The sequence below is a fragment of the Hemibagrus wyckioides genome, linkage group LG11 (genome assembly GCF_019097595.1).
Source record: "Hemibagrus wyckioides isolate EC202008001 linkage group LG11, SWU_Hwy_1.0, whole genome shotgun sequence".
Classification (NCBI taxonomy): domain Eukaryota; kingdom Metazoa; phylum Chordata; class Actinopteri; order Siluriformes; family Bagridae; genus Hemibagrus; species Hemibagrus wyckioides.
Genome location: NC_080720.1, coordinates 21,534,779 through 21,561,472, shown reverse-complemented (window position 1 = coordinate 21,561,472; position 26,694 = coordinate 21,534,779). Strand labels below are relative to the sequence as shown.

At 36.4% G+C, this 26,694-nt stretch overlaps 1 protein-coding gene across 1 annotated transcript; it reads left to right on the top strand.

Moving 5' to 3' along the window:
• Positions 1–9,131: 9,131 nt before the first annotated feature.
• Positions 9,132–26,095, top strand: lrrn1 (leucine rich repeat neuronal 1). The gene is made up of 2 exons (XM_058404178.1): positions 9,132–9,549; positions 19,215–26,095. Exon 2 carries the CDS (start codon positions 19,435–19,437, stop codon positions 21,580–21,582), a length of 2,148 nt encoding a protein of 715 aa, XP_058260161.1. The 5' UTR covers positions 9,132–9,549; positions 19,215–19,434; the 3' UTR covers positions 21,583–26,095.
• Positions 26,096–26,694: the final 599 nt, after the last annotated feature.

Sequence of the window (26,694 nt, the reverse complement as noted above, 5' to 3'; positions counted from 1 at the left end):
ATACAATTTAGTGATGACAAATATGTCTTTTTAATACTGCACACTTTTACAAAAAAATATAGTAGCTGAACTCTGTGTTGTCCTATTATTTTGTTCTGCATTGTGACTTGTGCAATGAGGCACAACCAAGAAAAACCGTGACAGCTCATGTGTACAGAATAGTGCAGACAATTCTCTCTCTCTCTCTCTCTCTCTCTCTCTCTCTCTCTCTCTCTTATAATTTAGTGTATACACAGTATATATGTATATATATATATATATATATATATATATATATATATATTCTCATATATATATATATACACATATATATATATATATGTATATATATATATATATATATATATATATATATATATATATATATATATATATATTTAAAAAGAGTGTACAGTCTACAGAAAAGGCAAGTATATATATATATACATACTTGCCTTTTCTGTAGACTGTACACTCTTTTTAAACCAAAATGTGTAATGCAGTGGAATAAATTTGCACATATGTAAGATGTGCTGAATATTTAAACTACTTGTCTGGACTTGTATATAAAGAGCCATCCAGGAAAAGGAGTCATCTCTCATGAGAACAGATAATTCATGATGCACATTGAAAAGCTCCTGCGCACAAACAGATCAGTTATCCTTAGTTATATTCCTTTATAAATATATTTTCATATTTAAATGAAATGTAACAAAAGGCTTTAGGACCATGTTTCAAAATCTAAGTGGTTCCCACTAGGTGTAAGCAAAAGCATTCTGATTGCTTCTATCTTTCGGAATTGGTAAATGAGATTATTCTGGAAAAGGGTGGCCCTAGCTGAACTGTATGGATTCTCAAATGGTAATATAAAATAAAATAAAATTTGTAAAACTGTCAATTTATTTGTTTGTTTGTTTATTTGTTTGTTTTACAATTACTACAACATTTTCAATCAAGCGGCTGCAATCAAGTGGTGCATGGTGTATATCCAGCTCTCCAGGTTTTCTGGTTTGAGTACGGTAGACACCCACAGCCATTTTGATTCCTGCTAGTAGGGAGAGTGTTGTCTTCTGAAAATACTGATGGTAAACTTAAGAACCTAAGAACTGTTTCTTCAACATTTCTAAGCACTCTTAAAAAAGTGAATCCTTGTTGAAATGCTCACTTTTTCAACCTGTTTCTTTTCATCAAACATCAATAATTTAGCTCTATTGTCACATTGTCTTGTACGACGACATGGAAAGACATATAGATACAGCTACTTTTCTTTAACATCAAATATATTGGCCCAGCCTGATTAAGTCACCCCATGCTGCAGTTGCATATGATACACAGACTGACAGACAGAGAGAGGGAGAAAGATATGATTAAAATGTTTAAATATGCCATCATTAGGACAGACAAAATTCTTGGAGCCAGGAAAAGAACTCACTTACAACCAAAAATCAAGGCAGACAATCTTTCTGGCAACAGATTGCAGTGCTCTGTGTGTGACTATCTATGCTGTGTATGTGTGAGAATTTCTGTCCCTGAAAGCTCCTCTTTAACCCTGTGTCACCACCCTGCCCTGTCTTCTATAGAAGAGGTCAGCACTCTCTTTTGACCCCAACACAAGAGACATTGCCCTGGTCCGCCTTGGTTTCTATCTGCATCTTTTTGGGAGGTGTCTGAGTGAACACACACACATACAGCTGAGTGGAACAATAGAGAGGCCTTTTAGAAATCTTTTTCCCACTAGCTGCACTGATTTCATATAAATTTGAATATAAGCCTGGATTTCATGTGAATGTATAGAAACATTATAGCTGCAGCTATTGACCATTATTTTAATTTTTTTATGTTTTACTATTATTAATAACCGTCAAACCCCCACTGTTTAAAAGTTTTAGCTCTTCTCTAATTACTTCTAGGCTGCATTTTAAACCTAGCCTAACAATTCCCAGGTTGAACAATGACCTCTGACCAGTCGTACTTTATTACCCCATTTTAACTGACACAGTGTCAGTGCTATAGCCTAGAAATATGTCCCTGTTTTAGATATGGGGTGGTAAAGTGGGGGCAAGACCTCCCTAAGAGGTGGTACAACATAATTAGAAGGTATGATTTATTATACCAGAACCTGGGCACAACCTTCACTGCTGAAGCTGCTGAGTTTGGTTTTTGTTTTGTTTTTTTGTTCATCTTGGGGAGTTTTTCTTTGCCATTGTCACCTTTGGGTTGCTCATTATTGATAAATATAAATTGTAATATTTGTTTGTGATCTGAAGAGTTGGACAAATATGGTGAGGAGCAAAGCTTGTTTCAAGGGAATCAGTTGTCAACTCACTCATGTGGTCATACTCAGGGAAGCAGCAAACCTTTTTAAGAGTTCCACATTTTCACCAGTTTTAACACCAAACCATTATCTAATAACAGGAATTCTGTCAGCATTTTTACACAGCATAATGATCAATGCTCTTCTCTGTGCTGGCACACAGGTGTGGGAAAGAGAATGCCTGAGAGTCACTGCGTTCTTCAAACAAACAATAAAAATAATACATTTTCCCTAAAAAGTAGCATGACAGTAAATTTTGATTCCAAGGCACTTCTGAGAGTCATTCTGGATAAGAGTATCTGCAAAGCTCTAATCGTGAAACATTTCTTTTGTGTTTTTCATTTTCATAGCATAAACAATTAGCACTGCAACTGCATTTGATTCAATTTCCAGTTACGTGCATTTCCTCTTTAGACCACTGATTTTTTCCACAAATATTTAAGTTGTTCCAAAAATTTACATGTAAAAGCAAACAAACAAGCAAACAGACAAACAACAACTGTATTCTTCATTTGTTTTGTAATGGTGGTCATGTAAAATAAATGCTTTTATTGTTGTAATGGATATTAAATGGCTTGTCCTGAAACCAGAATCTCTAACATCACTAGCTCCTGGGTCCAAATCACTGGTGCTGGAACTGAGATGTTTTTTTTCAGGTCCTTTTGTGGTGGAAATGTGCTGAAGATTAGGAGCTTGATCCAGGAACAGGACTGACTCTGTGTCACTTCAAAAGGGATAAAACTCCTCATCATTAAAACCTTCTTACCTGGCAAAAAAAAGTGTTTTTCTAATAAGAGAGCTCAGTCGTGCTGGAGTGTTTTTCACAGGCTTCATGGTGTATATATGCATGAAGTTTAATTTAAACATGAGCTTAATTTATGCATAGCTGGTTTTAAAGGGTATGATGATGTTAACATTGTTTTCATGCAAAAAAAGAAGCAAAAATAATTAATTAAATAAATAAATACAGGGCAAATCTCTTCTTAAATTCTTTTTTCGATCACTGTGCTTTTGCTGTGTTGTAAATGTCAGACCCACGATGCAGTTACATGTGTTGCAATCGTTATCTTACATAATAGTCAAGCTTTCTACAGAAATCCTAACCAGGAGCTTTGTAGCTCTTGTTCAGGAAGCTTTAGTTCCGTCAAAGGGAATAGGCCTATGAATAAGCACTAAATCAATCTTCACCCAGTCATATTTAATCTTCTCCTCTATCAACCTTGAGTGGAGGGCACAGATTCCCACACCCCTTAATCTATCTTCATTACAGTTTGTGATGGACAGCGAGGGATGAGAGATGTGTGACTGCAGTTTCTGCTGTTTGGTCTATTTGTGCTACACGTCACAGAGAGAATAGCAAGAGAGAACAAAAAGAGCTTTGTGTGTGTGTGTGTGTGTGTGTGTGTTTTGGCAGTATGGAAATGATGCTACTACAAGATGAGACCCCAGGAATATGGAGTCCCATGGTCTGATGTGATGGTTTAACAGTTAAATAGATCATTAGTTTTGGTTTGAGCTAAAATAAACTGGAACATCTTTATTTTTATTTTTAATTCCACAAAACTGTACTGGAAAAGCATTTGTACCTAACTAAAGTCTAAAGTAACTTCTGTACTTTCTGTCAGAGCTGAGAAATAATGTAATCCCTATAACATTTGTCATATCAGAAAATGATTACATGCATATTCTATTTACTGTTTTTCATTTGCCTTGTCTTTATCCAAAATCAATTACAGAATTGAAACAGAATGCTTTTCAGATTCATTAATAAAGGGGTTTTTAACTAAAGGTAAGTAGTGGTAGGCATAAGGATTAAAAAAACTCTCCAAATTTTGCAAAGGATAGAGAAATTAAGCCAGACAAGAGTCCAGTGTTAAAATGTATGTGTGTCATGGCTGTATGTCTGTCTAACAGAATGAACTAATAAGCATAAGAAACAGTGAGTATGTTTAAATTGCAGTGCACCTGATAATAAACCAGGGATTATGTATAATATGCCACAACAAGCTGAGCTGGTAGAAAAGTGTAACTGCTGACCATAACCACTCCCTTGATGCTATATGCTGTTTCTCTATCCTAGTAACAGAATATTAGTCAAACATTACCTTCACATTTCTTCAGTTATTGCTGTGTAAATCTAACCTAATCTAATCAGGAATATTCTGATTTGGAAGTGAAATCTGTTTGGTTGACTGATTACTTTCCATTATTTGATTAAGGATTTTAAGCCTCAGTGACTCATACTGTACTGCACATTACTGTGGCCTTTTCTGTCTAGTCATAGTTAGAAGGAAATGAATCCACAGCACACAACTGGGAGAAATCCCTGTGGACTGATCAACATTCAGTTTAGTATTCACAGGGAAACCTGCTATGCAGACAAGAATGAGTTTGATAAACAGCACTGTTTAGCCCTCATCTTATTACAGCTAATCAATATCTTCTATCAATATGCGTAAGTGTAATATCATGGGCATTAATGCTGGGCAGGCTTCCAGAAGAAGAAGTCCATCTCTGCTATTTCAACTCGCTAAAACATAGTATTTACTGTACTGAGCAGTACAGTACATACTATGTTTTATTGCTTTGTGTGTGGGTGTGTGATAGGAGATAGAAGCTGAAGGCATTTTCCACAGCAGCACCTGTGCATTAAAGCTTTCAGGTTATTCAGACACCCACATTCACAATGACATCTGACAGGCTGCCCATCTGTCTTATTGTTTTTCGAGGCAAAATCGCTGGTATAAGGAAATGAGATTTAGGTAGTCATTTGGTTTTGATGTAGTTTGAGGAAAACTCTGTGGTAGGTCCTCAAGATAAAACGGCAAAAAAGTAGATTGGTAAGTTCAATTAGTTAGTAGTGTACCTAGATCTGTGTTGTCTCCTGCAGTTCTGTGTTGTATGTAGCACCATGGTCCTGGAGGAACGTTGTTTCATTTTACTCTGTACCTTACCACCTGTATATGGCTGCAATGACAATAAAATCTACACTTATTGTCCACAAGGTAGAAATTTGTCTTTGGCTTCAACAATCCCAAATGCACATACTATATATATATGCATATATATCCACACCTATACCTATACCCACATTCATGATTCAGCATTTAATATTCAAACAGCTGCAATTATGGGTCAAATATCTACATCTTGATACATCCAATATAAACAGAATCAAGGTGCTTGTTGTGAGTGTTGCATGTCTCCTACTTCATCCCTCTCACACTTAGAGCACATCATTCATGAACTGTTTGTGTATATACTGTACACTCATAACCTAGCTAATATGAAGAGAAATCCATGGGTCCAGGATGTGGCTCAGCATCTTCATATGCATATACCAGTGTGAACAAAGGCAGTTTAATCTTCTAGGATTATTTACACCATATGCTCAAGCATTCTTCACACTCCAGCACTAGATGTCTGGCTGTTATCCTGCTTCCCTGCAGATTTAATATACAGTGTGGCATGGAACAATACCGAGCTCTCACATACTACAGATAGTTAAAAACAGTATGTAAGTTTTTATTACTCATCTGTTTATATTGCATATAAAAATTCAGAAAAAAAGACCATTGTTTTTTTTGGGTTTTTTTTTGCTTGCTTGTTTGTTTTTGTCTTTAGCTTCCTGTGTGATGATGCATTTGTATGGATTGATTTTATTATGGCAGATTTTTTTCCACCAACTTATGACAAAGCTTGATACAGATTGCAGCTCTTTGTGTTACTCATGTTTGTCAGCTTTCAGAAATGGCTTGCTGAATGGTGGGGGGTATTGTTTTGGGGAATTCTCGTCTCCTATGCTAAGTTCATGAATATTAATTAGGTAAAGAACAGGCTAAACGTGTCATTGGCTGAAGCATTTCTGAGGCAACTGCTCCACACTTAAGTTTGTTAGGTTGACTGACAGCAATCTCACAAGGGAAGTAAATGTGTTGCTGTGGAAATAATCTAAAAGAAAAGTAGCACAGAGGCTCATGTGAGAATTTAATGAGAAATTTGAACAGGCAGTAAACAGTTTTTTGAGAAACAGATGGTGGAGTTGTGCGAGTTGCTCAATGGAACAATGCTACAGACTGCACAAGCTGGCAAATAACATTAAAAGGTTGTTTAACATTAACAATAAATGGGTGTTTAATGGATGTCTCATCAAACTGGATATACATATAAGAAATTCTATATTTTTCTACATCAGTTTATTTATTGTGCAAACGCATTACATGGTTTATGTTCAATATATATTATTACAATAAATTGCAGAAAAATATTGTATGTGTTTCATTTGGTTTGAAAATAGAGCTGTCTATGAGGCTTTCCAACAAGTTACAGAGTTCTGCCTGATATGTTTTTTTTCCCCTGAAAAAAATATCCAAAATAGTCAAGGAAGTATATACATCTATATATGAAGTTTCTTCAGTTCAGAGGTGACAAAAGCTCTTTCTATTTTTACATGTCATTTTACACAGCCTTTATCTTCATCACACCAGAGATTTGCTGGAACACTAGAATAACTCAGTGTGATTGGTCTGTTGCAAGTATTCAATATAAGTGAATCACATAAGTTTGGAATAATTCTCTGTGACTGGTCAACAATATATAGCACAACTGACACTGAATTAAAAAGTAGAGAATATCAATCTAAAATAAACTCAATACAAATATATAGACAGGGTTCTTTGAGTACAAGTTGTTTATGTTTCACAGGTAGTGTCCCAGTCAGTCCCTAGCTCATGAATCGGTATATTGTGTACATGAGTTGGGTAACTGGTATATATTGGTACATGAGTTGGGGAACTGGTAAGAACCCTGGCTCACTACACATTGGGACACTGAAGACTCAATTTCCGGTGACATAACTTCAACTTGCATTGTAAAACTGCCTTTTATAAACGACATGCAATATATTTCACATTATTTTTACTGTTAAATTATTTCTATGATGATACTTCAAGCAGGATGATAGTCTAACTAGTGTATTTTTTAAATCATTAAACACCTAAAAGTCATTAGACTCAAAGACACTACAGTATGAACTAAAACTTTGAATAATAACAATAACAGACTACTTACATTAGTAGATGAAGTTGCCTGAGAGTCCATCTGCCATTTTTTTGAGCTGAGAGTCTTCAAGAAATATGACACCATTTCCAGTGAGGGAACATAGTGAGTGTAGATATTCCTTGGTTTCTATAGTGCATTGTAGGATTTTTTTAATGTGTGAATGGTCCAGTGTACTGGAAGGATTTTGCAATTGAAACAGCACTTAAAATGAATGACTCCCAGATCAATTTTCAGACTACTGAACTGATTGAGACACACACCCACATTCACCTAAGATTAATAAAAATCCCGATGCCCTAAGCTTTTATTGACTGGATTGCTGCAAATAGAACTTCACAGATTATTAGTTCACTTCAGACAATTATGTGCAACTATGATGTCTTTTTTTTTGTTTGCGTACAGCACAGCGTTTGTAAAAACAAGTTTAGATTGCTTTTATAAAAAACAGACAGGATGCAGTGGATGTACTATATGTGCATAGTCATACACAGGATGGACCAAGCTTAACATAAGAACATTCATACCTCCTCTTCCACCATTTCACTATTGCAAGGCAAAGCAATAAACAATAATACACAAGCCTGAATTTATAGCCTATTTGTGGTATTTCAAATTTTCCATATTGTACACACACATATATATTAATATATAATATTTCTTTAATCAGCTTTGATGTAGGACCATTTCTTATCATATGATTCTTTGAACTAAATGCATGCACTTCCACAAATCTCTGCATGGAGAGGTTTATGCATGTGTACAGAAGTTCACACTGAGTGGGAAGCTGATGCTTGTGATCTGTGCAGCAGGTAGCTTTACCGCCTCACAGCTTTAGGGGCCCTGAATCAATCCTGAGCTTAGGTGAGTATCTGTATTAACCATGGTTTTTACAGGTTCATTTTGTGTCTGTATTTTTTTTTGCTTAAGTTGGCTGTACTAAATTGCCTTTAGGTGGGATTGTCTGTGTTTCCTTACAATTGAGTTGGGTATCATCCATGGTGTATTCCTGCATCAAGTCTAGTTTGTCCAGAATAGGCTTCAGACCTCCATGACCCTGACCAGGATCTAGAGGTTACTGAAGATGAATGAATGATTTACATTAATGACATAACAATACGTTTATGTACTAGATATCAAGTTTAGAATCAAATCACTTATTATAACTTAAGCATATATAAATATTTAACTGTAAATATAAACTGGTTCATTTTGTCTTTAATTAGTATTTTATCTTGAGGACTACAAGTAAACATTATTTTTTATTTTTATTTTTATGTGAAATAGCCTATACAGGGCAGAAGTGAATAAAACAAACTGCAATTTATAACAACCCTCTTATTTCTTTTGAATTATTAGGATTTTGCAGCTTCAGCAAGGTATAAGTAAACTTGTGATCTCAGCTGTACTGAGTGATTTCATCCGTTTCTAGCTTTATAACATGAATGACAAAAAGTATTAATAGGAATCCTATTATGTATCTTTTAATTGTTTATTGGGTGATGTTTGGAATAAGTAAATAAAAATAAGTGAATGAATGAATAATTAAATAAGTCTGACGATCAATAACAGGGTTATACTAGAGGACACCTTTCTGTAAAAAGTGCTTTCAACGCTAAACAAAGAGATGCTGTCTCATGGGGACTGGAACAGCACGCAGCGTCTTCCATCACAACGACAAGGGGGAAAAAGGAGCAGGGGGGTTGTCGGGACAGAAGGCTTGGAGGACGCTCTCAATATATTGCCCTCTTTTCGGCATTATCCCCTCCGCGCGTCTTTGTTCGAATCCCAGCAATTCTCGCGAAACAGATGGTGTCCCGCTCGCGCTCCCCTCGGCCAATCGCGTGTGCCAGAATCAGCTGACTCGCGCGGACAGCGCCAGGTGCGCGAGCCCGTTATTTTTCTCTGTGTAGCGCGTGCTGCCTCCAGTGTGCACAGACCACCGGTGGCATACCGCTCTTCAAACTAAACGGACCATGCGCTTTTCTACGGGGAATCCGTGTGGACATAACGAAGGGGTACCCGAATAAAACATATGGCTTGCTCGTATGCAGCTCAGGAGCAACGTGATTACAAAACAAATAAGTCTCACATCGCCTTCTGGATTTTTCCCCTTGTTTGTTGACGTTTCGGTCTGTAAGGACACTGCATGCACCGAGGGAGGAGGCCGGTGCAACTGAAACGTGCACGCCGAAGAGGTAATAACCCAGATACATATATTTTAATGAATAATAGTTTAGATCTTTGTATGAATATAATGTCAGTTTTAAGGTACCAAATGCACCAGAATCTACATAACATGCATGCGTAGAAATACAAATCCTTAGAGGTTTCTTTTCGGTTCGTTGCAGTAGGAATTGTGCGCAGCGCAGTACAGCCTATATTACCCTATTAACACCAAATCTGTTACAGGTTTCAAATATCGGATAGGTTAATGTATATTTTTGCCCTTGTCCGCATATCCATCTGCAGTTGAGGAATTGGTTTTCCCACGCAAGTTCACAGCCTTGCATTGATTGTAGTTACCTTTGATCTTCACTAGTAATGTGATTTGCATCCAAATATGATGGCACTAGCAGATGTCGCCAAGGCCCCCTTGTTCGAAATTAGGGAGATGCAAGAACTTTGGAAGAAAGAGAAGCAACCCAGACCATGTTAAATGGTGGGAAGGCGTGTTTAAGTGCAAGGGAAGGATGCATAATAATAAGGGAGGATTGTGAGTTGTTCATATTGTCCTTGAGGGACGCCTCCGCCTAGTTGCAGCTGTTGCGTCTGCAGAGCTTGCACAACTTCTGGGAGGCGGTGACGAGAATATTAATGAAACTGGCGTCCTGAGGCAGCTGGTCTTATATAAACACTGTCGGGCTTAATTCCACATGGAAGTTGTTTTGTAGATTGTATAAGAAAAGTGAAAAGGAATTGCACATATTCAAGGGCGTGTTTTTTTTAATGAGCTATTTTTGGGGACGTTGCTGAGTTTCTATACTTAACAGAAGTCAGGAGGTCTGTTTGTGGAAGAGCATTCATAAATGCACACAACAAAAGGCAACCTTAATTCTACCAATACCATATGACTGATGAACTGTGCTACACTATATATAATCATGTTTATTTGCATAGATTGGAATACAACAATTGGTTACTTAGTAATCTGTTAATGAATATTGTTTTGTTAATTTTGGACTAAATATAACTGTTATGTTTTATGTACAGTATCACATCACAAAGAATTTGACAAAATTAATGAGAAAGAAACTTAGATTTTGAAGAGTCAAATGGATTTTGTTCATCTTTTTGTCCAAATACTACCAAACCAGTAGCCAACACATAAACATTGCCTTACCAATGGCTACCATTTATCGTAACATGCAAACCAAGGCAAATCCTTGCATGCCTGTAAAAAAAACACCAAGTTAACATTTTCACATTATTAATAGTACTTTCACATGTTTGTAATATGAATTTATTTGACTATTTTTTGAAAATGAATCAAGCATTAGTATGAGCATAATGATGCTGTGTTACTGTATTCACTTCACTTAGAAAGCAGAAGGATTTTGGTGCAATCCATTTCAATGTCCATGCATCAGTAACGTGGTGTTAGGGAACAACTCTGCTTTACATACATTTGATTGCATAACAAAAAAGATACTACCATCTTTCACTGCTCTCTTGATGACACTCAAATTGCACATTCAGTGTGTAATATTCAGTATTCTCTATGTTATGTATGTTACAATGATAAACGTGGGCATAGGACCTAGAGCTACATGGAGAACAGAAACAACAGAAGCAGAGCAGCCGCTCCTCCCAAAACCTTCAGTATTGTATTACATTCAGCCCAAAATAGACAGCAGTGCGGTTTTACACTATAACATGCAGGCCTAGTATAGACATAGATAGAGTTTTTTGATATCAACACTATTGGATGGTAACCCAAATATGATATGACATATGATATGATATGATATGATATGATATGATATGTTTCTGTATATCTACATTTTGAAAAGAAAAATCCTTAAGATTTAAGAGTTTAAAAAGAGGAGATGACAGACTCCTACTATTTGCTTTCCTCTGCTACGGTCCTGGAATCTTTCTGACTGTATGAGAGATACTTGGTGATAAAGACCCACAGACATAAAGTGTGTGCATAATCATTAAAATGGCTTGTGCAGAGAGAGTAAAATCAGCACAATACCCTCACTAAAGGTTAAAGGCAGGGTGTATGAGAGGGCAACAATACATGCTCCAGGGGTGGGGTGGGGTGGTGTGAGATAGCGAGATAGGAAGTAGAACAGGCTAGGCAGCAGTTTGACTAATTCTGCCACTGTAATGTGGTTGAGAAGTCCTCTAGCTAAGTGTTACTTACAAACAGAATGGTTCTGGCAAGGACATGTGATTGCACAGTCAACTTTATTATTATTTCCATTTATTAAAATGAGCAAAGCTAATTAAACATTTCATAAACATATGGGGAGCATTGTAGTTTTATTGTGTAACACAATATGTTTGATCTACACCTATGCATCCTTGTCTTTACAAATCCAACATTTCCCAGACTTTGGGGGTATTTTTTCATTACTTACCTAATTTGTGCTTAATAATATTTATATATTTAATACAGTATGATTTGAAGAATCTCAGGAGTTATGGAAATATGGTCAATTCTTCTGGAAGAAAAAAATCATCGTAGTGCTTTTAGTAACATTTTCTGTATCGTGTAATGTGTTTGAAGACTCTAGGGATTGTAGAGCTGATTTTGGAGGAAAAAATAGCTAAACTAATATTGTGAAAAAGAAATTAGATTTGGGACATTTGGACCCTTGGGGTCTGCCTGTTCTTCACTTTACACTCCAATTGTGATGGTTCCTGTCATTTTTAATCAATAACTTTCAATTTCAAAGTGTATTTCAAATTCCAATACACTTAATTATCAAATGCACCATCTTAACAAATATAATACTAGTATTTAATATAATAAAGCATTAATCAATGTTGTGAAAGTCTTGAGAAGCACACATAGATATGTTATCTGGTCTATTCCCAGTGGCAAAGCCTCTGGGATGCTGAACAGATTTCCATTAACATTCATTTCACAAACTACACCATTCTGGAATGCTGGTATCAGCTTCTACCGTGACTTCCTTTTTTGCTCAGGATGTGCTGTAGATGTGCTGTCGATCCCCCCTGGATTTCATCCCCCCCCCCTTTGCTTTCTTAGGCATTGTATCAGTGTTTTATTTTCAACTCAATGCATTTCTGCCTCCATGGATTAGTGTTTACACAGACATGGAAAAATACTACTTCCGGAGAAAAGTGAAATGTATGCTTTTAAACCTGTTCAACATTATTTTTGGCTCTGACTAGAGGATATGGGACCATGATTCCTCAGCACCTTTCTGCCCATAACTGCAGTGTAGCTTACAGCTCAATCTGCCATTCTATTCACAAGTGACTTACTAAAAAAGTGCTTGGGGTGTGTTTTTATTCCAATCCGTCTTGCACAAGCGGTTTCACTTGCTGTGTGTTATAGTAGACAGTGTGACAGAAAATACCCTAGATTTGCAGATTTTACTTACCGAAGATGATCTGTTAAGCAATGTTTGTGATGCATTTCAAACTCTATGAAAATATGGAAGCAGTCCATTCTGCTGAAACTTTGCAATTTGGATGCATTGTATTTATACATTCTAATGAATTACATACACAACACTCCGGATATTGAAATTACTATGAAGTTAAAGTCCAGACTCTTGTTTTAATTTGAATGAACATCTCAGCGTGGACATCTATGTTGAGCTCTGACCCATATAAGAATCACAGGCCCTAATGTATAGCCTCCATTTTTAGAAGCACTACAGGCGATTGCTCACAGTTGAGTTTTAAAAAGTTTTAGAGTTTATTTTAGATGCATTTGGAGCCTGCTGCTGCTGTTGGAAAGATTTGGAAAGAAAACTCATTGCCAATTAAAGTATTCATGAGTTTATCAGTCAGAAAACTTCAGAATAAATCAGTCACAGGCACACAGCATTCAAGAATCAAGTTAGTGGGTACGTTAGATACGTGGGGATCCGAACTATACTTTGCCAAGAAGAAACACTTTAGATATATATACATATAAAAAAAGTATGTTGAGATGGGCTATAATTGTCTAGCTTGAATTAACATTGTTTAAATTTACATTAAGGAGAAAGAGAGAGAGAGAGAGAGAGAGAGAGAGAATAATGTGAATTCTCAGATTCTCTGTCTGTTTTCAGTTGAACCGTCAGTATTTGGTATTTAGTAAGCCACAAGTCTGACAGGCACAAGGTGATGCCCCCTCATCACCCCCATGAGTCGGGGGGTAAGGGGGTGGGGGGCAGAGTTTTGTCTCGTAGTCAAATGGCAGATGGCTCCAGCAGATTTTTATGGCTGTCAGTTATGATTTAAAGCAGAAAGATACAAAGAAAAATGGACTTTACACAAGCAGCCACCGTCCAGTAAGACCAGTCTTAATGAAGCTTGAAAGGTGTAAACAATCATTCACTTCTAAATGTGAAAATGACAGCTTCTGCCATTCTGCTATTGGCTGAAGAATATGAACAAATATTTACAGTGGTGTTTTAGATATCCCTTCTTTATGAGGTGACCAGTGATACAGCAATATATTACAGAGTGCTTAGAGTTTACAGTTGCAGAGATATAACAGCAATTTAACTACTTTATGTCACCAAGAATTTATGTTCACATTGTCTACTAACAGGTTTGGATTGAAGTTCAAACAAATCAATGGCTCTTTCCAACAGAGCGCTAAGAGATTTTTTTTCCCCCTGCTCCCAGACAAATCTAGCCTCCAGGCTCACACTTAATATCTCACTACAGCTCTTAACTGTATGTTAAAAAATCTCAGCCAAACTTCAATACGCACTGAGCCAATTGCATAAAAACATGTTTGTCTATTATCTTTTACCATTCCATAAAAATATGCTCTTTTATTATGTTTTTTTAAATGCATGTATTAGAGATCCAGACAAATCTGTCAGCACTGAACAAGTTGCTGTGGTTGTTTAACAGCAATGATTGTTGAAGAAGAGGAATATTAACCACTAAATAGCGTCTTATTAACCACTATTCCTTTTTTTCTACTAAACGTATTTGTAAATGATATTTGTTCTATATGCAATTTTTTGGTATAATATTTTTGGTCAAAATATTCAAATATTCTGTATTATTACATTTGGAGTCAAAATTGTGTGACCCCTTTCTAAATAAAATTGTGTGGAATACATCACTGTTCTTCATCCATCTGAGTGTGAACGCTTTAACCCCTTTTGTGGTAAGCACCTGGGTCAAGTGCTGAATCTGAGATTAGCCTTACTATGAATATATTATGATAAATTGTAAGAATAATTTGTTGTGTTATACAGTGCAGATACTCTGAAGCCTGTCTATAGATGGTGAACATGACAGCATATGAACTTCAATTCATGAAAGAACATGAAAACTTACTTAAGGTTCAAGTGTGTAGACAGTGATTTTTGGCAGACAGTTGCTGTAGGTATCTGTTTTGCTACTCAGAATCCAAACAAATACAATCCCCATTTTAGTGTCTGATACCCTCTTTGAATTACACGCACCCAAGCTGCATACACAATTAGACTACAACGCCGAATTTTAATGAAAGAAGGGAAGCTTTCTGAATTAATAGGCATCATGAGTGATGGGTATGTAGAGGCAGCCTCCTTGTCTTGCTTGATTGTATGTTGTCATCTGTTGTTTGCAGAGCTTTGGGTATTTTTTTTTCCTCGGAGTGAATATTTCATAGATGGTGAGAACCAAATATTACAAAGAGTCTTCTGGTGTAAAAATTAACCATGCTATCTAAAGAAAGAGACCCTTCATTATCACATGTCAAGTATTAGCTAATAAATAATCATCTGTAAATGTTTATACAGTAAACTGCTTTTATAGTACAACATCAAGACTTCCACTGGCAAATGGTGTGTTTACTGTATGTTTATGTATTACTTAAAAAAGGGCTTTCCTTAAATGCCTTCAATTCCTATGAGACTGAGTAGAAAGGTTCAGTAACGCATTAGATAATCGATTAAGATAAAGAACTTATGAATTTAGAATATTTGCAAAACATCCAATCCTCAACAAGAAAATAAAAAACAAATAAACAAACAACAACAAAGGTCTAGCATAAAAGTAGTCTAGCTTCGTATGAAAACCGAGGACCTGGCAACAGTGGCTACTGGTCAGAAAGCATCAATCAGACAGATGCTATGCATGACCTGGCTATGATTATTTCATGATGTTCTCCACTCAGTGACGCAAGCAGATTTTGATGACATGACAGAAGGCATATACTGTAGGCCGTTGCTCTTTAAGGATACACTTTGATAGGCTGCCTTACGGAGGGATCATAGAAGGTTCAGAGTAAAACCCCTTGGGATTCTACAAACACTTACTATTTAAAGAATTTTTTTTGGTGGATGAAGATCGCCTCTTACAGCCAGTTTCTGAGCCGGCATATGTGCTGTTATTTTTGTGTTTTCAGGTGTGTCCTATTCTTGTGGTTAAGAATAAATGTTGGAAAAGGAGAAGCAAACAGTTTGTTTTCAAAACATATCCAAAGGGCTTCACCCACAACTGATTGTAAATCACTGTGTACGGTAAAAACATTGTGGTTAAGGGTTTAATGGGCATTTTTAATGGAGACTCTAAAGCACAGCAGTACATTGTAGCCGAATGCTTGCCGGAAACTGCTGAAAGTCAGTTTGATAAACTTAATGAAATAACAGTAATAATAGTAATGAAATATTATTTATGGGGCGGGAACATGTGGCCTGATTTGACAAGAGAAAGGGATCATTCCACCAATTAGGTACCAAATCAGGATTTTTACACCAGTGACATGAGTGCAACCATTCAATGGCACTATTTTTAGTTTACTCGATGCATTTTTTTCTAGTGGAGTATACATCTTTTGCTTATTTAACTCTTTTTACCAGAGGCCAAAAAATAGCACAAATAAGAAAGTAGGGCTTTAGGAAATTGTAGCTTTTCTACCTAGCCTACAAGCTTGTTCATAAGCATTTAAAATTTGATGGTGTTATCTTCAACCACTGTGTTTCTGAACAGAGGTAAAAACATCTCACACTATAACCCAACAGTCTCCTGACTAATTTTATATCAGACTTGCAGTGAAAAAATAACTAATTTGTTTATACAGATTGAAAATGTGTGATAAGTCAAATGGAAAGCCAGTGTACAGGTTAAAATAGTTAATTTAGTGCTTTAGTAAATGGGACTATCTCTACTGACAATTAAATTATTTCTACATGCATTGTAAATTTGATTTGTGAAAGGTTTGTTAATATCATGAGAGCTTTTACCTCTAAACTCAAGTGCAGAGATGCCAGCATCTACAGTTTAGCCAGAGTTTTTATACTTTTTATACTTATAATTTTTTACCACTTTGCTATGGCTTTCTGCATTTTCAGCAAAAGCAGAGGTTAGACTGGACTTGTACACAGTTAGCACGGTGGAAAAAACAATCCACTGTAGGGAAAAAAACATGGGACATGAAAAAGTAATAAGTGTTTTCATATTTTCATGTTAAATGAAACAGGGTATTCTATAAAAAAGAGAAAAGAAATGTGCCGAATATCACCATTTCATGGTTTCATTCAGTCTGTATTTTATCTGTATCTTCCGAGTTTTCTAGAGGGTATTATTTTAACAAGATTTTAAAAGTATGTGTCAGTGAGACACAAGCGAACATAAATATTGAGATGCTTTTTAAAAAGTGAAACTGACAGAAGTATCTTTCTGAGACATTAAGCTATATACATATCTATCTGTCTACCTATCTCTGCAGAATTGAGGAAGTAAAAAAAACATCTTAGATTTCCAAACATTGATAAATGTTAAAAAAAAGAAAGAAAGAGAGAGAGAGAGAGAGAGAGAGAGAGAGAGAAAGGGGGAAAAGCGCTAACTGTATATATACTGTATATATAATAAAGGCTGGATTAATCTGCTAGAACAGTAGCATGTGTGACAGGTAACAACATAAAAAAACAAGAAATAAAATATATAAAAGCTATTGAAGTAAAGTACAGGGCTCTCCAAATATTAACTTTGTATAGTTTATTACTGCTCTTCCTTTATAGTAAATTTAGTTGAAATATTGAATTCCGGTATCTTTGAAGACATTTTTTAAGTGTAGTTTGCACAGTACTTTATAAACAGGAGACAATTATCCATAATCGACAGAACAGTGATGCACGAATAAAAGCTTTCCCCAAATGGCATATCTAAATACTTGGTGTCTGCAAAAAGCATTTCATTCAAGTGAGTTTTCCACCATTACGCTCATCACAGATTCAGACTGGGGAAGTGACTGGATTGAAACATTTAGCTAATGATCTATTTATCTGAATTCAAAATGTAACAGATCTGAATATGAAATGGATTATACATCTTGTATAATTAGATATAAATTTGTTTGAATTTGCCTTTTTATTCCATTTGGGCAGATGTCTAACTTTTAACATTTTGGTTGCATGTAACAGTATCTAACATTATGAGAAATCTATCAAAGTAGGATAAATTCTTTGCTTAATTTTAAACCTTTTGTGACCAATAGATTTTTTGCGTGCATTTTCTCTATATTATTGTTTCTCTGCTTAATTTGCATTTGCAATAAAAATAAATCTTGTGCCACTAGGCTTGAAAAAAGTCCCTCTAGGTAAAATCTGATTCATCACTAACTGGCAACTCATGTTCAGATATGATGTACAATTCAGTGTAGGCGATTTTAAACAAACTCTCTTGGGCTATTTTGAAGCATCAGTGGAGAAAATATGCAAGCCAATGTTTAAATTTGTAAGCTAAAAACGGCCTGAGTGTGTTATCATGTGTTACACAGACCAAGCACCTGGATGGTGAGCATGGACATTTGCTTCACCATATGGTGCTGATGCTGAGTCAATCATTTTAGCAGCAAAAGCATTAAAGCAGGAATCCAGGAAGCATTAGAGAATGCCGAATGCTACTTGTGATATAAATAAACACAACTGTATTTCACTGAACACTGTCCCAAACCTAGTGCTTTTGCTGTAATCTTGATGTACACTTTATATTACCAGTTTATTTTAAATGTGTAGAATTCATTCATTTTTGCATAGGCATTGAGAGATGATGAACATTAGCATGAGCATATATTTAACCAAGTGATGCTGATCATAGCATTTAAAACCACCTGCATGTGATATTTGAATGATTAGGATGAACTGATAACCTACCAAAAAAATAAGTTTCTAATTCTTGCAGCGCACAAAAAATAGAAATAAATCTACTATTTGCTGCTATTACAGTCTCCACTCTTCAGGAAAGTTTTTCCACTAGATCTTGGTACATGGCCGTAGGGATTTGTGCTCGTTCAACCACAAGAGCATTAGTGAGGCCTGGTTCACAGATTCTGATTCCAGTTCATCCCAATGATGTTCAGTGGGGTTGAGGTCGGGGATTCTTGTACACTAACATTGGCAAACCATACATACTTAACCCCTTTAGTTCCAGTAAAGCAAAACTTTAATGCTACAAACACAATCTAGACAATTGTGCAATTGTGTGTTTCCAACTTTGTGGCAACAGTTTGGGGAAGAATCAGATACTGTATACTGTATGTACGATCAGTTGTTCACATACTTTTGGCTGTTTCATGCATATTAATTTAATATATTTTGGGAACACATAGATATACTGCAGTCACATTTTTATTTGATATATAGAAACTTTTCATTTCACATAACCTGTTATGTCATGTTGCTGTATCTTGTATGTTGACAGAAACTTTTTCTTTTGCTTCCAGACCCCGTTGCACTGTCCTGATATTAGACTGTGTCGGAGTCTACAGGGAATCTACTGGGAAACTACCGCTTGGAATTTCTGTGCCACTGTGACTCAAGTTTTTACAGGACAAAAGACTGATGCAGTTACACTTCTGAACACTTGATGAAAGTCTTATCATACACTCCAGATCTTTTTGCTTCTTTGGGAATCCAACCCATTTTTCATCAGAGTGGCTAAAAATGGCTATAGGGACTGCATTCTGTGTTGCTCAGCCTTGCTTCATTTTTCTGCTGGCATTAATTACATTCTCGTCTGCTAAAGCTACAGAGTGTCCTCAACTATGTGTATGTGAAATCAGACCGTGGTTCACACCCCAGTCTACCTACAGGGAAGCTATAACCGTAGACTGCAATGACCTTCGTCTTACACGCATCCCTGGAAACCTGTCAAGTGAGACACAGGTGTTGCTGTTGCAAAGTAACTACATTGCCAGGACTGGTGAGGAACTGGAGCAGTTGCTAAACCTGACTGAACTGGATCTTTCCCAGAACAACTTCACCAACATTCGTGACATAGGCCTGACCAACATGTCCCAGCTCACTACGCTCCATCTGGAGGAGAACCAGATTGTTGAGATGCCTGACTTCAGCCTTCAGGACCTTACAAATCTTCAAGAGCTTTATATAAACCACAATCAAATTAGTTCCATTGCTCCTAATGCATTCGCTGGTTTGCGCAACTTGCTAAGGCTACACCTGAACTCAAACAAGCTCAAAGCTATTGATAGCCGTTGGTTTGAATCGACCCCCAACCTTGAGATCTTAATGATTGGAGAAAATCCTGTGGTTGGGATAATGGATTTGAATTTTAAACCTCTGGTTAACCTTAGAAGTCTGGTATTAGCAGGGATGGAACTTACTGATATACCAGGCAATGCTTTTGTTGGACTGGACAATCTTGAAAGCCTCTCTTTCTACGATAATAAACTTGTGAATGTTCCTCAAAATGCACTACAGAAACTACCAAACCTGAAATTCTTGGATTTGAACAAAAACCCTATTCACAAAATCCAGGAAGGGGATTTCAAAAATATGTTAAGGCTTAAAGAACTTGGTATTAATAACATGGGAGAGCTTGTCTCTATTGATCGTTTTGCCCTGGATAATCTCCCAGAATTGACCAAACTTGAGGCCACCAATAACCCTAAGCTCTCGTACATTAGCCGATTCGCATTCCGTGATGTTCCATCTCTTGAGAGTCTCATGCTCAACAACAATGCTCTAAATTCTGTTTACCTGGCAACAGTAGAATCCTTACCCAACCTGCGGGAGATCAGCATTCACAGCAACCCACTGCGGTGTGATTGTGTTATCCAGTGGATGAGTTCAAATAAGACGACCATACGATTCATGGAACCTCTTTCAATGTACTGTGCAATGCCACCAGAGGTCAGAGGGCAGCGCATGAGAGAGGTACTTTCACATGAATCTGCTGAGCAGTGCTTGCCAATGATATCCCACGACACCTTCCCTAACCATCTTAACCTGGATATTGGCATGGCCGTAGACCTTGATTGTCGTGCAATGGCAGAGCCTGAACCAGAGATATACTGGGTGACACCATTAGGTAACAAGGTCATGATGGATACTGTGTCTGATAAGTACCATCTAAACAGTGCCGGAACGCTACATATATCAAACATTCAAGCTGATGATTCTGGTCGCTACACCTGCGTTGCTCAGAATACAGAGGGTGCTGACACTCGGGTGACTGCAATCCGGGTCAATGGCACTCTCCTGGACAGCACTCAGCTTATGAAAATTTATGTGAAACAGACAGAGTCTCACTCAGTACTGGTGTCCTGGAAGGTAAACTCCAACGTAATGACTTCTAACCTCAAGTGGTCTTCAGCCACCATGAAGATTGACAACCCCCATATCACCTACACAGCCAGAGTCCCTGTAGATGTCCATGAGTATAATCTGACACACCTTCAACCAGCTACTGAATATGAGGTCTGTCTCTCAGTTTCTAATATTCACCAACAGACTCAAAAGTCTTGTGTAAATGTCACAACTAAACATTCCACTTTTGCTGTGGAAATATCTGACCAAGGCACCAACACAGCTCTTGCTGCTGTCATGGGTACAATCCTGGCTATCATCAGCCTGGGGTTCATCTCGGTCTACATTGCCAAGAGATGGAAAAGGAAGAATTACCACCACTCGCTCAAAAAGTACATGCAGAAAACCTCTTCTATTCCTCTTAATGAGCTCTACCCTCCTCTCATCAATCTGTGGGATGTAGACACAGAAAAGGACAAAGATGGCTCCTTGGAGCCAAAGCCAAGCCAGGTTGACACAACAAGAAGCTACTACATGTGGTGAAGTCCATCAAACTGTTGTTTTGGAGCACAAAGACACGTTTTACTTATTTGTGCAAAAGTGGATTTATTCTCTGCTTTGCTTATTGGTAACAACTACACTGCCGGTCAAAAGTTTTTGAACACGTGGAGGATTTTTTGTTATGTTTTATTCCAGTTTTACAAAATTAAAAATATCCATTCTGCTTTATTATAATGCTTCATTACAGGCAAGTGCACTTGTTTGGTGAACCAGTTACTGCAAGACTGTAAACCTATATAACTTGTGCTAGAGTATAAAGGTGTGCACGGAGACGAGGATCTTGTGGGAGGCAGCCAAATAAGCTGTGGGAGCAGGTGGTTTTTACTTTTATGTGGGTGGGAGCAGGAAATGAGTTATGAAACTCTCAGGACAAAGCAAGGCCACATTCATTAACATGGGAGCATACTGAGTGCTCACGTGGCACAGCGTTCATTTGTTTAACAATTGTTTTACTTTAGAGCAATGGTGGTTTAATGAGCAATTTATATATTTTGGTAAATAGAACCAATAAGTCCAAGAAAATATTGACCGTGCAAAAAAAAAAAAAAATGAAATAATTGGAGTGGACTGCAGAAGCATGCAGGATTTGTCTGAAGTGTCTGATAGGATTGTAAGAATTTCTTTAGGAGTGGACAGTAGTGGATTAAAAAAAAAATAAATAAATAAAATAAAAAAATAAAAATACAATCGCCCAAACATCAACAAGTGCCTAATTAGATTTATCCAGGCTTTTTTTCCTGTTAGATCTAGGTTTTTCCCAATAAAAATAAAATAAAATGTTAGCAGTGTTTATTTCTTACTTAGATTTTCTAATTCTAGAGTATTTACCTTGAACCCATTTTCATTTCATGTTTAAGCAAAGGTTATAATCGAGGGATTCAGAAACTTTTGATTGGCAGTGTAAATGGCCTAATGATTCAAATATTTTAGTAGAGCATATTACTTTTTCTTCTTAGCTCAATATTGCAGCTTTGTTTAGTTTCTGGGACATGTTAGTAGCTGTGCTTTTTATGTTCAGTATATTTTAATAGCACAGCATAGATATTGTCAAAGATTATTTTTGGGTCAGTTGATGCTGTAGCAGTTTGATCCAGTACTGTACAAATGTCTTTGGCAGTATTCATGTAGAATGTAAAGTTTCTTTCTCTCTTTTGTAAAAAACAAAACAAAAAAAAAACAGTTTATCTGTTGTGCACTGAAATATATTAAGAATTCTGTCCATGGACTACAGTGTAAGCTGACAAAATGATTTTAGACTTGAGATACTGTCTATTAAATGATGTTAGCAATTGTTCTGTAATGTTGTATCAACTATAATTTTAACTTTTTTTAAATAAAACGTTACATTTTGATTTAGAACTTAAACAAATAGTTCTACATTTTTTATTTTTTATTTATTTATTTATTTTTAAATATTAAAGGTCAAATAAATGAATCAGTAGCATTTTCTACTTCTCTACATATAGTCTGAGTGTCAGAGGGGTCTAGATCTACTTCCACCAGAGTACAATCTTTCCAGAACTAGTGTTCTCATTTCCTAGAATACAAATATTAAATTTATCACCTTGTGGAGATGACCTCACAGATGTACCCTGTAAATGACTGTGGTACAGTACAACCACATGATGGTAACTTTAGTCTTTATTAATTGATATTCATCACTGATTCAGAGAGCAGTCATGTGGATTATCTGTGTTGGCAAGCAGCAGCTTGGAGTTAATGTAGATTGATTCATCACAACTTTATAATCTCCTTTATTTAAAGGCACAATGGTGAGTTGTTTGTGCTGCTGAGCCCTACTAAAGTTGGATGATGGACATCAACAATGAACAAGCATCTTCAACAAACACTTTCATAGCCTTGCCCTAAGTGCAGCATAATGCCAATTGCAATCTAAGAAGCATGCCTCACAGGCCATGGAAAAAACTCCTGCTTATTCAGCAACTTTCCCCAATACTGTAGGAATGCAGATCACTAGAAAAAGGAAGACAAGCTCCTTTGTGGAGCAGTCAAAGGAAGAACTGCATCCAACACAGGATTCACAGCTGCTTTCCACCAGGGAGACTATAGAATTAGTGCTCGTACTGTATTGTTCAACAGAGTAGTGGATATATATATAGGAGATGATATAGGCTATATATAGCAGAGTAGAGGAGTTGATATCCTGCATGTGCTTTAGTAGCAATGCACAAGTGCAAAGCACTGTTGAGCTAAGTACAGCTGCCTCACTTGTAGAGACAGACCCTGATGTACTTACTATTCCAATGGCTGAATCTCATTCTGTAAACTTGAAGGCCACCTTGGAGAAGATTGCTGATTGGCCACCAACTGAGGATTCTGGAGGTCAGAATATGACCCCACGACACAAGTCAAGTCAAGCCAAGAAGCCTTTAGTCATTTTAACCATATATAGCTGATGCAGTACATGATGAAATGAAACAATGTTTCTCCAGGACCATGTTCTCCAACCAGCATATCAGCCAATAATGCGTTGAGAGCGGGCATCAAGGCTGCCATGTACATAATTAAAGCTTGATCCTGTACCTGCTGAAAATATCTAATATTACTTTGAGTGATATTGCCTCAGAATGCTACAGTATAAACTGATTGAGAAATTATCATCCTCAGTAAAGTACAGTAACAATAGATGAATTGAATAAGGATCAGCATCATACTTAAATGTCTATTATTCTCAACAGGGAAGAACAGCAGTCATCATTTACCATTAAAGTGGTATCAGCACTCATATTAAGCACTGTCAAAGCACTCCATGAAATACATTTTCCAAGGAATGCTTTAGGAAGTGTTACAAATCACTTTGATACGTCACCTACATGAATTCCAGATATAAATTGTTCTGGTTGTCTGGAAGAAAAGGATGTGGAATTATAGGTTACATGAGTAACAGTGGAGGACAATCCAGCAATCTGAGTGAATTAGATTGATGTAGCAAGGGCCTCTCATAGGCTACACATGTGAGGGCACAGTCACAATCAGGAGGTGATCATGTACCATCATATTTGTTCATGTTTCTATCAGAACTCACCAAGGAAACAAGCAAAAATAAAAACCTAGTTCTGGAAGGAAGCCACCCTGGTGGTCCTCTTCATATAGAAACCATGGTTATATTCCTGACCTACCATTTGGCTTTTTAGCTTAGTTCCACTCTCAAGTGTAGTCATGAGTTTAGATTGTAGCAAAGCAATGAAGCAATTCATATTTTACAAGGAATTTTTATGCAAAGTTTTGCAGTAATTATGCTGGCATTTCATAAACTTTGTCATAGTCACTATAGAGGTATCAACACCTACAGTTGTTGCCATAGCGTTTATGAAAATAGAGATATCGAAAAACTATGCTTTTCTAACTGCTATGATTTTGTTTGATTCTTTGTTTGTTTGTTTGTTTTAATTTATTCAGATATTCAGGAAAAGGCAGTTCAGTGAAGTGACAAGAATACAGGACAAAGCTGTTTCTGTTAGTCATTATTTTGGCATTATTTTTTTCTAGATGAACACTGACCTGTAAAATTGCAAGCTTATTTTTTTATTTGAGATGAGACTGTCATCTCTCCAGCTGTTAATAAATATAGGCTTGACTAATTATTAAGTAGCGGGCATACCGGACATTTGCCTTGTTATTTTCTAGATATCCAGTTGAACATTTATGGCCACTTGCTTGACACGTATATATCTCTCTGGTTGATGTAATTTCTATAAAATTGATATGGATCTGGCCATATGTTAAGCTGTTGCCATCTTAGCTAAACTCAGTTCTAGTAGCTGCATTTGCTTATACAGTAAGCCAGGATTCTCTGCATCCATCATGTAACACACAAATTTGATCAAACTCACCATTGTATAATGAATAGCATCCAGTTCAGCAAAGATGCACATGAAGACAGCTACTGCATTTCTGTATCAGTGAATTAGACAGGTCACTCTATAATAAAAGTGCAGGGTAGGATGTGTTGTGTGTGTCACCATTTAATATTTTCCACAATTTCCTTATTTGGACAACCAAGTTTAATATTTTCCTTTCATGCCAGTAATAAAAGTGTAAATACCAATTTTTATACTGTATCTGATGCTCAGATGTACAAATGTCTACATAAAAGTGAGTTTATGAACAGTAAAAATCTTTCACTACAGTTGTAGACAGTTTATTATTATGTGTAATATCTGACATGGACTGGACTGCAGACCGGACATGTGCTTCTGTTAATTTTGTAACAATTGTACAAAGTCAGCTTATACACTTAGCTGGTTGCTTATAAATCCAAACATTATAAATATCAGTTTAACTAACATCTGTTTTTGATTTATGCTGTTAGCATGGAGCCGTCATTTCCACCGACATACGCAAAGCTTTTTGTGGTACATTTTTTTCTATTTGCCTGCTAGGATTTTCTTGTTAGCAATGTTGGCACTTCTGCCACTAAATGCTACTTATTATAGATTTGCATAACTGTTGAATAAAATATATAATTTGGTTATATTATTGTCAGTTTATGTATTTAAATAACTGCATACAGACACAAATAGTGTCATGCTTCAAAAGATGTATTGCAAGAAAGAAATTTATCTATTAGCTGATGATTGCAAGTCTGAATTGTAAAACAGCAATAGAAAACTGACTGTTTAACAATTAGGGGGAAGTTCTGCTTTATACTGCTTTTTTATTTGCTAGGGTTAGTTATTGGGCCCTTGATTTGCTGTGATTTACAAATGCGGGTGCAAACAAAAATAAAATACTGCTTTATTTCGATATTTTCATACAAAAATGTTCACATGTAGTGTCATTTTTCTTTTGTTTTACATGAGGATTCAGTGTCATAGTCACCAGACCTCTTACTAGAGCAGCTGCTGCTAGATGAATTTCACTAGTTAATGAGATTTATAATGTTGTAACATACCTGCAGTGAAAGTATGACTAAAAAATGTCATTAAACCTAACATCAAATCTCTTAAGAATATTCTTATGCAGAGATTCACCTTAATAAAGGACACCAGTTTTGTTGGGATATCTTTAACAAAACCGTTGTCATCTACATAATGTTTCACAATTTGTTGTGTTCCTTTAAGATGGTTTGAA

Bases quoted from the DNA above. Each gene is read 5' to 3' on its own strand.
- lrrn1 (XM_058404178.1), top strand. From the start codon at position 19,435: ATGGCTATAGGGACTGCATTCTGTGTTGCTCAGCCTTGCTTCATTTTT.